Source organism: Balaenoptera ricei, chromosome 17 (genome assembly GCF_028023285.1).
Source record: "Balaenoptera ricei isolate mBalRic1 chromosome 17, mBalRic1.hap2, whole genome shotgun sequence".
NCBI lineage: Eukaryota > Metazoa > Chordata > Mammalia > Artiodactyla > Balaenopteridae > Balaenoptera > Balaenoptera ricei.
The window spans coordinates 8,254,846-8,267,813 of NC_082655.1; the positions used below are offsets into that span (position 1 = coordinate 8,254,846).

General features: G+C 51.0%; 1 protein-coding gene across 4 annotated transcripts in view; it reads left to right on the forward strand.

Annotated features, from left to right (window-relative positions):
• The window catches only part of ST3GAL1 (ST3 beta-galactoside alpha-2,3-sialyltransferase 1), an 85,807-nt gene extending 80,593 nt beyond the window's left edge, over window positions 1-5,214 (forward strand). For 3 of the 4 annotated variants that reach the window (XM_059901427.1, XM_059901426.1, XM_059901429.1), the window contains one exon: window positions 728-5,214. In XM_059901427.1, coding sequence (XP_059757410.1) covers window positions 728-901 — 174 coding nt within the window. In that variant the 3' untranslated portion in view covers window positions 902-5,214. The remainder of the gene's footprint in view (window positions 1-727) is intronic. The other variant, XM_059901430.1, reaches the window with a different exon arrangement.
• The last annotated feature ends 7,754 nt before the right edge of the window (window positions 5,215-12,968 follow it).

Below are 12,968 nucleotides of genomic sequence, written 5' to 3' on the forward strand. Positions count from 1 at the left end.
GTCCCCAGTGCTGAGGGAGCCCCGGCGTTAGCCCCTGTCCCCCACGGGGGCTCGGTTGGTGCTTGTTATAATTTAGGAGCGCCAAGGGCTGAGACCTGACTCCTGCCTCCCTGATTGCGCCAGCATCCTCCTGAACTCTGATGGATTTAATGTAACTCCTGGCACAGAATAAGTGCTCAGTAAAAGTTTGTCATGCGTAAGAAGCACCCCCCCCCGTGCCCCACCTACCGAACAGTGAGGACCCCTGGACCAGATGGGTGTTAGCCCAAAGGAAGACAAGGATCAGCTCCTACCGCCCACCTCACTGTGGTCATCACTCTTGGCCCCATTTTCCCTATGAGGAAAGTGAGGCTGAGAGAAGTGATTTGGCACTTGCACGGTGTATCAGCAAGAGGTAGAGCTGGGATTTGGGGCAGGCCGCTGGGCTTCGAAGCCCTGCTCCTCAAGCCTTGGAGAAGAGGTTGTGCCTCCCCAGAGGTGGACCCAGTACCCTCAGGGCCACCCACAAGCAGTAGCCTCCCACTGTGCCTTCTGGCATTGGACTTGACTTTTACTCAACTTGCCTTTGCTTCCCAAGCCTCTGGGAGTTCCAGGCTCCTGGAGAGGGGTTTATGTGAATCCTTGGAAGTGGTGTTTACAGAGTCTGAGGGTGCCTGCAGGCTGTCTCTGTTAGCGGGTCCACCTGCAGCCCTGCTGTCCGGTTCTCACCTTTGCTTTGCCCCGGCAGGTGGACTTGTACGGCTTCGGGGCGGACGGCAAAGGTAACTGGCATCACTACTGGGAGAACAACCCGTCGGCGGGGGCTTTTCGAAAGACGGGGGTGCACGACGGGGACTTCGAGTCCAACGTGACGGCCACCTTGGCCTCCATCCACAAAATCCGGATCTTTAAGGGAAGATGACGCTGTGAAGGGCTAAGGGCAGATGCACCAGAGCGCACCTCTCCACATCCAGCCCCAGCTTCTCGCCGGAGCCATTGCGCTCTGGGAACTTGGAGGGCCAGCCTCAGGGGTGTGCCCAAGTGCCCCTCGCAACCTCTTGCACCCCAACATTTGGCAGCATCTACTCAGCAAGGTTGCCGAGCCCTGCCGGGGCTGCAGAGCAAGTCTCAGAACCAGTCTGGGGTGGGGAGACCCCTCTCGCTGCTGTTCCGGGCTGGGGAAGGTGGGGAGAGGTCCAATCCGAAGATTCCCACATTCTGAAGAAGAGGATGGTCTCCTGGGGAGGACTCACAGAGACTCTCCTCTGCTGAGGGGTCCGGGGCCAAAGTCTCTGATTCTCGCTGGGAAGTTCCTGGGTGAGGATGACCCCCAGGACAGCCATGTGGGGCCTCCCTCACATGGTAGGACCACCCCGCCTCCCCTTTCTGCCCAAAGCTCATTTATGATGGCCAGGAAGGGCTCCTCACCCCAAAGGTCTTCAGAGACTCTAAATATCCAGATGTCTCTTTCCCAAGCTGCTGTTCCCTTGAGTAATCAATCTTTGTGGTTATCATGATGGCTGAGAGCAGATCTGACTCCTTCCATGTGCCTTTGTATTGGGGAGAGAGATGCATGCATTTGGCTGAAATGAGGCAAAAGCCCCAACTCGGGAAAGGGGACTGCAGCAGTGCACTCCCCTTACTTTGTAGCTGGGGACAGTTTTCTAGTTCCCTGAGCCAGCGTCTGAGTTGGGACAAAGCTCGGATGATACTTGGCTCCATCCAGAGGCCCATCAGCCATGGACTGTCCATTCTTATTTTCACAGACTGCTGGATTTGGTGCCCGTAACCTTCCAGAGCTGTGCAGGAGGCCGCCGCCAGCCAGCAGTTTCCCCCAGGGGTCTACGCTCTGGGCCAGATCCCTCCTGGCCACCTGTGTGGTGTCCTGGGGGTTGCAGGGTCATCCTAGGAACGTGACCATCAGAGGGGAGAAGTCATACCTCATCCTTCACGTCCCAGCTGCTCTTTCTTCCTTGTCAGCCTTCCTGATTATTTATTGTTCTGTTTTTAAAATTCAGCTGACATCTGCACTTTGTGACTCAATTGCTCTCGCTTCAGCTGGCAGCTGTGGTATGGGCGCTCAAAGCCAGTTTTGTAGGAATCCTCAGACTTGGGGTACCGTAGTGTTTAGGGCTTGAGGGCTTGCTGGTGGGCAGATCCTGGGGTGTCAGGTTGGTAGGTTTGTAGAATGCTCTGTACCTCCTTCTCTCCCAGTCCTGCCTTTCTTCTTTCTCATTATGGGCTTAGATTCAGTCTCAGGCTAGGAATCGCCAAACCCAGCAGCACTGTCTTGGGGCCGGGTGGGGAGTAGAGTCACAGGCGTAAAAGGACAGTGATTTTTGGCTCCAGTTGCTGACATTTAATCAAAACAAAACAAAACAAAAAAAACCAGCCCGTTTTTTCTGTCAAGAGTATTTCCTAAAAGGCCACGGATACTTTGAGGAGTTGTGACCATGTCCTGGTCTGGGAAGCCAGGGGGCCACCTCCGTTGCTCCCTGCAGCCCTCTGGATAAGCCCTGCCCTCCCCAGCCTCACTTTCTCCCTCTGCAAATGGGGAGGGAGGAATTATGAAGGTCACGGACCACAGATGGCAACGGGCATGCACAAGCATCCGTAGAAGTCACACACCACGTTTTGTTTTTCCCCTGAGTCTCCGTATATGAGTATTTTCCTGGGGACAGGTTCCAGTTTTTATTCGATTCTCAAAGATTCAGGATCCAGAAAGTGTTTTTTAAAAGCTAACAAACAAAAACCTGTTCCAGCTTTAAAATTCTGCAAAATTGAAGACCCTCTTGACTGAGAAAAGGCTTGTAAATTGCTGTGAGGTCATTATTCCGAACATAAATCCTCAGAGGCTAGAGCTCATGGGAGTACTTGACGTGAAGAATTCAGCAAACGTGTTGGTCGGCTGATTAATCCCAGGGACAAACCTTGCAGAAAGGGACACTGGCGCAGGGAGCGGTGCGGGCTGACCCCTGAGCTCTCTCTCCCCTTCTCCTGAAAGCCAAGTCTGTTCAGGGTGATGGGGTCAGAGGGAGCACTCAGCTTTCCTGGATGTGCTGAGTCAGGTTCCCAGAGCAGACAGGTGTCCACAGCTGAGCTGCACGCCACCTGGGTCGGCCGCCTGGTCCCCACTCCACCTCTCCTTCCCACCAGGCTGTTCACTGTGAGATGCCTTTCAGCCCTTGGATCCCATTTTACAGATGAGAAAAGCAACGCCAGAGAAGGAAAGTGATTGCAAAAGTGAACCAATTGTGAAACAGATTTTGAGCCAAAATAGGGTGTTCTTGGCTCCACGCTATAACATCTAGAGGTGGGCTTTCCCAGCCAGGCTCATCCAGCCCCTCAAAGAACTGTAGTCGCTGTAGGTTTCGGACTACAAGCCTCTCACCACCGGGCTTCGTTGTCAGGCTGCCCGCGGTGGCCCGAGGCAAGCGGTAACCTCGGCCTTCTCACACCGTCCTTCCGGTGGAGGAGATAGCATCATGCTCTCCCAGAGCTGGGGCAGATATCATCTTATGGCTTCACAACGGCCACCTAACCGAATGCAGCCAGCCATTGTGGCCGGGATCAACGCACCATTGCCTTAAACCAGCGGGGCCCACGCCGGGGTGAAGGTGGCCGAGAACTGGACAAGGGTGTTTCCCACGGGGATTTGGCCATCAGTGGAGGACGAGAAGCACCCACACGGGGAGGCTCCTGCATGAACGGTGTACGCAGTCGGGTTCCCCGGGGCTCCGGGATCCCAGCCCAGGGCTCTGTCCACTCCGCGGGCAGAGAGCTCCTTGGAGACCAGCCCCGGGCACGAAGCAGAGATGTCTCTGCCTGCAACCATCAATGCTGAGCCTGAAGCCGAAAGGCTGAACTGATGAGGGAGAGAGATGTCACCAACATCCCAGACATCTGACTCCCCCAGGGAGTAAGTCGGCTGCTTTCTCAGCTGGAGCAAAGCAGTGCCTGCAGCCACATGACCCCTGGAGCCCCTGCTCTCACCCACCTGTAGGGGAACAAAGGAGCGTGGGTTTGTAGTAATCTGGGGAAGAGAAGAAAGTTCTTGAATTGATGCCTTTTGAAACCCTGGCTTCATCAGGCATCGTCCAGCAAACCACGTGGGCTGGGCTTAGTGGGAGAAGCCAGATCCAAGGAAATAGGACCTAAAAGAAGCCAGGTAAGAAGGGGGCAGGTGATTTTTGTCACGGGGAGTGGGGGTGGGTTCAGGGACCTGATGGCATCCCAGGCTCTGCCGTGGCCAGAAGGGCCAGCAAGAGGCCAATCCTACCTCGACGCAATCTGGGCCTCTGGATCAAAGGTGGAACAGAATCACAGAGAATATTTAGAACTGTGATGTTTGCTTTAACTGTTCTCTTCAAGGCAGCCTGAACCCAAAGGAAAAATGGAAAACTGAAAAGAGCTCACTCTCTCTCTCATGGTTGTGGTCGGAAATGCTTTCTCCAGGGAAGCCAAAGACGGCTGGACTCCAGCCACGTGCCATCAGGGACTGGCAACTGTCCTTGCTCCTCCAAAGAGTTCAGAGATATCACTGTGTCCATCATGGACATCTGGTTTGCAGCAGACGTGGCCTCAGGCCACTGGCTGGTCATCCTCTCCTGGGGTCTGAGCTAACAAGTTTTGATCCCTCCTCGGGGGCAGTCCACGACACCTCTGCAAAAAAAAAGAAGAGGGTGTAGGAGGAACAGCGGGCCAGGCAAAACAGCATCACATAGTCTGTCCTTACCCAAAGCACTGCATTTCCTACAAGCAGCCAGCCTCTGGCCTCCTGTTTCCCTCCCAGACCATCAGAGGTCCGTACTCGTGTTGAACTTGACCCCGTTGCTCAGCTTCTGAACTGCCATTGTCGCCCTCCTGCCCAACATCCTGGTCCAGACATCAGCTTTAACCTGGGAGCCCTCACTGGGCCCCGGTAGGATGGACATGGGTGCACCATCACGTTAGCACTTAACTGAATTCATGTCAAAGCCAAAGTTTCCTGAGCACTTTTTCTTCTTTGCAATCTTGTTGGGTTGGTTAGTGGTGTTTTAAAATCTGCTTCCTTTGCCCCCCTTTGCCTCACTCCGATGTTTTGCAGCTAAGTGTTTGTTCATCTGGATGCTTTTTGAATGAAGTTGGCAAGAGTCTGCCTTCCTCAGCCTCTGCTCTGTTTCTTACTTTTAATTTATTGTTGAACATTTCCAATGATCCGAATCAAAGTGAATAAAAAAGAGCTATTTTATTGTTTGGGTGTGTCTGTCGTTTTTCTGTGAGGGCTGTACCTTGGTGCTGTCTCTTGAGGTTTCCACTCAGGAGATGTTTTCAGTCCTAAAAAGACGCCTCCTGTGTTAGTGTCTGCCCTGAACCAAGTGCCCAGATGTTCAGGACATGGAGAGATGGCCTCTCCTCAGATGCAGCCATGCCTTCTCCCTGCTGTGTGACTGTGGTAAAGTCGCCCAACCTCTCTGAACCTCAGGTGCCTCATCTGTCCAGTGGGGACCACTCTACGGGCCAGCAGAGGGAGTGTGAAATGAAGAATAGATGCATCGTAGGAGGCTGGAGGAGACACAAGCCCGCTGCTCCAAGCGTTTGCTGAATGAAATAGCCCAATGTGGGCAGAGTTTGTGTCCATCCTTCCCAAAGAAGGCTTGTCCATGAATGGATGCAAGTCTGATCCAGAGTTGGCACAAACTGCCCAATTTTTAAAATAGATCCAACCATCCACTACCAGGACTCTGTAAAGTTGGTGTAAATAACACTACTTCCCGATTTGCGTGGCACTTTACAGTTTGCACAACACCTCCCTAGGCACGATCTTGAACTCTCTCAGCAGCTCTGCAGAGCTGGTGAATGGGTGCAGGCAGTTGAGGCCAGAGGTAAAGTTCAAGCCAAGCCTTCCCTCTCCAGATCTGGGGCTCCCTGTTCTCTGCGGTGACACCTCCCGAGTCACTTGAGAAGTTTGTCTGTGGTGACTTTCTGAAGGCAGCCCCCGGAGGCAGGACGGTGCAGAGATTGACACAGGCGCCCAGGAGTCAAGCTGCCTGCGCTCCTACTTATTAGCTGTGTGAGTGTGAGCGAGTTACTTAACCTCTCTGCATGTTTCCTTATGGATAAAGTTGGGGTGATGAAGTGCCTCCCATACAAAGAGGCGTTGAGGGTTAAGTGAGTTATACCATACCTGGGACCTGCTCTCATCAATTGTTAACAGGCTTCCTGACCCTTCACTCCATCAGAGACCCATCTTACCCCGAATTTATTCCTAGTTGGTATCACATTAGAGCTGCAATGTGGACAAGTGGCCACGAGGTGCCGACACCTGGACCCCAGCCCCACTGGATGAGCTGGGCCAGGCAGGAACACATCACTCCACGGAGCCTCCAGCAGGGAAAGGGATCAGCCAGGGCCTCCACGGGGAGCCCCGAGGATCTAAAGGCACTTCTTTGCGACCCTTCAGGCACCCGCCAGAGACAAGCCAAAGCCAGCCTGCTGTGCACCACGCGACCCTTCCCACAAATGCAGGTCCCCCAGGATTGGCTGTGGGAACCCTGGGGAAATCCACCCAGCAGCACCCCTCAGGCTGCTCCAAACACGCACTTGATTGTTCAACAAAGAGCTAATGGAATAAAAAAAAAAAGAACAAAATTTTGTCATTTACTACAACATGGATGGATTTGGAGGACATGACTCTAAGTGAAATAAGTCAGGCAGAAAAACAAATACTGCATGATATCACTTATACGTGGAATCTAAAATATACATCAAACTAGTAATAACAAAAGAGAAACAGACTCACAGATACAGAGAACAAACCAGTGGTTACGGGCTGGGATGGGGGGCAGAAATGTGGAGGGCATGGGGTGGGAGGAGGGAGGTACAAACTACTGGATGTAAGATAGACTCAAGGGTGTACTGTACAACACGGGGAATATAGACAATATTTTGTGATAACTGTAAATGGAAAGTAACCTTTAAAAATTGTATAAAAATTATTTTAAAATTAAAAAAATAAGTTAGTTAAATTTTAAAAAATAGATAAAAAACCAACCAAAAAAAATTTCTAATTTCTTTTTACTTTCTACCATAAGGATCTTTACACGTACACAAAGACTGAAAGGAGAGAGTGGATGATCCCAGGTGTTAAATTCAATGATCCTCAGTGTTTTCCACATACGCCCCCTCATTTTTTCTTTTCCTTTCTTTTTCATCATCATTTTTTGTATCCAGCTGTGTTTAGGGAGCTGCCTCAGATGTCACTTTGCCCCTGTGCGTGAGTGAGTAGGTCTCTCGGAGCGTGCCTGTCCCATCCGCCTGAGTGTCACCCACCAAGTGGGGGTGTCCCCAGGCCCTCTGACACCCCGTCCTCCAAATGCCTTTGGAAGGTGGTTTATTTACACCAGGATTCACTAAAGTCATGTCACCAAAGGTCTGTCCCTTCCTAAGCAAGGAGGTCATGTGAGGTCCAGGATGCTGTGCTTCTAAGGGCCTGAGAAGAAACAGCGCCACTGATTCGTGGGTCCCTCTGTACCCACTGGGGAAGGGCCAGCTTCTCCTTCGCTTCTGCTTCGTTCACTGAGTCAGCACCCACCAAACACCTTTGGGGCTCAGGTACTAACCAGCCCTACTTCATCAATATCCATCTGTGGGACGATGATGGTGATGCATTTTTCCCCTCTCCCCCCCGCCCCGCCCCCAATGCCCACCGCTGGGTCTGTCCAAACCCTGGAGCCCTGAAGAGCAAGACGATGCCCCTTCCACATGTCAGAGTCACAGCTCTTTGGTCATCTTCAGCTGAAGCATCAGGTCCTCATGGAATCAGCAAATTCCAGGTAACCTGCTTCTCAGAGATGCTAGGCACCTCGCCACACCTTTTATCTGTGGTCACGTGGAAGGATTCAGAGACTGGTTACACTCAACTCCAGTCCCACTGCTATGGACTGAATTGTGTCCCCAAAATCCATATGTTGAAGCCTTCACCCCCAGTGTGATGGTATTTAGAAATGAAGCCTTTGGGAGATGATTAGGTTTAGATGAGGCCCCATAATGGGATTAGTGCCCTTATAAGAAGATACATAGTGAGAAGGCAGCTCAGCAAAACCAGATCCCAGCTGGGCTCTGGGAAGCACATCCCTCCCCCAATCTCTCCCCCATCTCCGGATCTCCACGTGGCTCACTGCTCAGGCTGTCCTGGCTGCTGCAATCAGGGATAGAAAAGTCCGTTCAATTGGATGAGATAAGCAAAAGGGAATTGAATATTTTGCTCCAGTTCTAAGCCGCACTCTCCAATTCAGCTTGACCCGAAGTACAATTAGCATTTGATTTTGACTGGCTCCTGAAGCAATCTCGCCATGAGCCCAGAGCTCAGGACAGTAAGGTGGGCTTGAGGCCCTAAGGCCCCAGCCATTTGGAATCAGAGACCTGGACCTTGTCAGGCTATGGACCTTGGAGGCCGTGGATCTGGCTGGAAGCCTGCAGGCCAAGGGCACAAGTTGGTAGAAACTCACATCACCAATTTGCAGTCTGCCGCGACTGAGGGAAAGTAGGCAGCAAGACGGTGGGTACCAGTGATAGGGAAAGGGAAAGTGTTGCACCCAGGTGGCACACGCTGCAAAGGAAGGTTTGGGGAGTGGGTGTGTGTGATGTCCAGAAACATCAGTGCGGCCAGCGGAGACATGCTCCTCACCCTGGACACTGCTGCTGAGAGCTGGACGTGAGTGGCCATAGGCTGGGGTGGCAGTCGTGTCCACAGGACCCTCCAGGCACGTCTCACAAGACAGGGCAACGAGCTACCAGCCTCTTTTCAGGGCCAGGCATCCCCTGGATGCCACATGCCCAGCACACTTCCTGGCTTGCGCAAGACCTCTGCAAAGGGTCCTGATTGCTATCAATTCAGAACATCCTTTCTCCAGCCCTGGGGAAGGGGTGCTTACGTATAACCTATTACTGTGGTAAGTTGAGTGCCCTGAGGGCACCTTCAGATCCACGTACGTCCAGGCTCAGCTTCCTATGGGGACCGACCAGTTCTGAGAACTCCTTCCCCTCCGTGTTTTAAAACATTTGGACTGGCTTTCCTGAAACTTTATCCAAAACAGGGAGCTAGAGGTGGTGTAGATTTGCGGATCGCTGGACGATCCCTTTCCTTTGTAAGTCCCCCAAGAAGGACGCTTGTCTGGGTCACGGGCACACACAGGTCCTGGGAGTCAAAGACCCGGATTCAAACACGGACCTTTTCTGTAAAGTAGGAACGATGATTCCTGATTTGCCTGTCTCACGCGAGTGTATGAGAAACTAACATACGTTATGTGCACATACACTTCATTTGATAAATATGTACCGAGAGCCACTGGGGGCTGGGCAAGACAGGTTCTGTGACATCAGAAGGTCACAGTCTTATGGGGGGACAACAGTAACACCAGGAAAAGTGGGAGATTATTAATAATGATCATAGTTCCCTTTCACACGCTGTCTAAGTGCTTTGCCTACGTTAGTCTCATTTAATCCTGCAGCAATCCTGCCAAGAGGCACTGTTCCTTCTAGAGGAGAATTTAACAAGGAAACTGAGATTCCAGGAGATGAAGTAACTTGCCAGGGTGGGAGGGGTAGAGCCAGGACTTCAACAGCAAGGTGCTGAGTTCCCCCACAAGAGTGTGAGGACAGGGGACTGTCTGCTTTGCTCCAAACTGAAGCACTTTGGAGATGAACCCTCACGGAGTGGTTGCCCTGCCCTGGGAGCTGCCAAACTTTCACTGTGATCTTGGCCAAGAGCCTGACCAGAACACCGAGAGACAGTGGCCACCAGAGGGTGCAATGGAATCGCCTTCAGCCGGATTTTCAACACAGAAAGGGTTTGAAAACCACATGAAAAAACTCACACACCCAGGTCAGAACTTAAAAAGACTTGGCTATTATCAAGTCCACAACCTCCAGATAAGGAGATTGAGATCTTTGTCACTCAGCCAAGAGAAGTGGGTCAAGAGGAAAAGTCTGGACGCAGTTGGAAAAGGTCAAAAGCCCAAGCAAATGAGGACTGGCTAAAAAGCTTTACATGGTGCCGCATCGTCACACAGCGTAGCTGGGCCCAGGCCCCTGCTGTACCTGCAGACCTCAGAATTTCACTAGCTTCAAACTCCCACCCTTTCTCTGCGACTCATTCTAATCTATGGGGTAAACCTGGTTTCTTGGACTTAGTTTCTTAACCTGTAGAATGAGTATTAAATGAAAAAGTATATGGAAAGCAAAGATGGCAGCATCACATTTTCTGAGTTCTTTCTCTGTACCAGGCATTCATCAGGCATTTTCTCATTCAGTTCTCACAAGAGCCCCTTGGATGCGATAGTGCTACCGCCTTCACGGACGATCTGAGGCTCAGAGACTGTTGGCTACTTGCCTGTGGCCACATACTCCATCAGTCAGGATACAACAGCCTAGTGCTGCAGCAACAAATAAGCCCGAGAATCCCAGTGACTTAGAACAGAGGACAGAGGTGTATTTCTTGCTGTGTCAGAGTCTGATGGGTTTGGCAATTTCCCTACATGGGCCCTCCATGTGGTGACTCGGGCTCCCCTGTTGTTTTCATCTTGTGACAGTACCAGCTTCAACTTCAATCCGTGGCCTTCAAGGTCACTGGCAAGGGGACAAGGGGATGGAGATGACTCACTAAATCTTAACTTGGAGTCCACACCCACCACTTCCACTCAAGGTCTAGTGGCCAGAGCTACCCATGTGGTCCAAACAAAACTGCAAGGGAGGCTGGGAATACGGTGGAGTGTCTAGGATAGTAGAGGAGCAGTATCTCCACCCATGTCTTTCCTTGACGTCACAGACATCAGAGAGCTGCTGGTGAGAGGCGGCCTGGCTCTGCCCTGTGAGTCCTGAGTGTACCTGGGCAGAGCCCTCCATTCTGCAGGCTCAGCAAAATGCAGACAGGCCAGCTCGGACCCTAGGGAAGGACCCCAGAGACAGGGGTAGTGGAATCAAGGCTGTTCAGCCTAGTCTTCATCAATGCCTTCTATTATCCGAAGGGCTGTCGTGCAGATGAGAAGCTTGGTGTGTCCAGGCGGCTGTTAGCATTACCTTTATCCGGCTCCTTCTGCGCAAGATGGTTCTTCCCAATGTGGACGCCCTCAGTGATGGCATGAGCTGCTGTCTCAGGAAGGAAGTGAGCTCTCTTTTGGTAGCTGTCTGAGCAAAGGCCAGAGAACCACTTTTGGTAGATGCTAAGAGCAATTTGGACGTCAGGAAAGACACACTGGGAAGAGAGGGTGGATTTTGCCAGTGACTCCAAGCCGTTCCCATTCTTGCAGACAGCATGGCAGCTGGACCACACACTGGCTCCGGGGTCTCCGTTTCCAGATCTGTACGCTGGAGGATCTGGACAAAATCTATGTGTTTCAAGCCTTTATACCGAAGGACATCTAATCTCCTACTTGCCCAAAGTCACAAACAGAAGTTCCCTGAGGCCAGGAACGGTGTCTATTTCTTCCCTTCTGAATTCCCTGCTCCTAGCACAGTAGCAGGCATGTGGTAGGCATTCAAAAATTGTGTTGCTTGACTAAGTGGGCCTTTGGGAATTTATTCAATTTAAATAGAATGAATGCTAACATTTATTAAGTATCTCCCATGTTCCAGTCTGTTTGTAGTGTTTGCAGGATGTCACTTACCTGCTACGCAATTCCGGGGGCAAGTCTTCTTCCTGGCATGCACATTTTACAGATAAAAAAGAAAGAGAAACACAAACACAACACTGAAAATGGTCATCAAACCACAAGAGAGGAAGGGAAGAAAAAAACCTGCTAAAACAAACCCAAAACAGCCTCTGTGCAGAACAGTATGGAGGTTCCCTAAACAACTAAAAATAGAACTACCATATGATTCTGCAATCCTACTCCTGGGCATATGTCCGGAGAAAAACATGGTCCGAAAGGACACATGCACCCCAGTGTTCATTGCAGCACTATTTACAATAGCCAAGACATGGAAGCAACCTAAATGCCCATCGACAGAGGAATGGATAAAGAAGAAGTGGTACATGTATACAGTGGAATATTACTCAGCCATTAAAAAGAATGAAATAATGCCATTTGCAGCAACCTAGATGGACCTAGAGATTGTCATACTGAGTGAAGTAAGTCAGACAAAGAAAGACAAATATCATATGATTTACCTTATATGCAGAATCTTAAAAAAAATGATACAGATGAACTTATTTACAAGGCAGAAACAGACTCTCAGAGAACTTGTTGCTGGGGAGAAGGGTAGGGGGGAGGGATAGTGAGGGAGTGTGGGATGGACATGTGCACACACTGCTATATTTAAAATGAATAACCAACAAGGACCTACTGTATAGCACAGGGAACTCTGCTCAATATTATGTAACAACCTAAATGGGAAAAGAATTTGAAAAAGAGTAGATACATGTATATGTATAACTGAATCACTTTGCTGTACACCTGAAACTAACACAACATTGTTTGTTAATCAACTATACACGGAGTTAAAAACCCCACCAGAACTCTGAGAGGTAAACCGCCTTGCCCAGGGGCACACAGCTCATCGGCAGCGGACCCTGAATGCAAACCAGGCAGTCAGGCTCTGAGCCTGCGCTCGGAACCCCTAAGCTCCTTGCAGTGTCTCCCAAAATAGCTGTCAGACACCTTTGAGGCACCTAAGGCTGTGGGACATACAGAGGACAAGCTCCTGGAGATAAAATATGCTAGGAATGAAATGAGTCATGACTAAGGATTCTGTGTGCTCCACCCGCCACCAAGGCCGTGGGGACAGGGAGCTCAGCTTTGCTCTAAACCAAGGCATTTTGGAGGTGAGCCCTGTGGGCTGATTCATCACAGAAAAGCCAGCCCAGTCCGGGGAATGCCCAGGGATGCCAGAAGGTTAATTTTCACCTTGGCCAAGAGTGTTGACCAGACTGGGGTGGAGGGTGCAGCCATACTGGTGCAGCCCCAAAAAGAGAAGATGGTCACACTCAGCTGGGCGCTGAGGGTAAAATA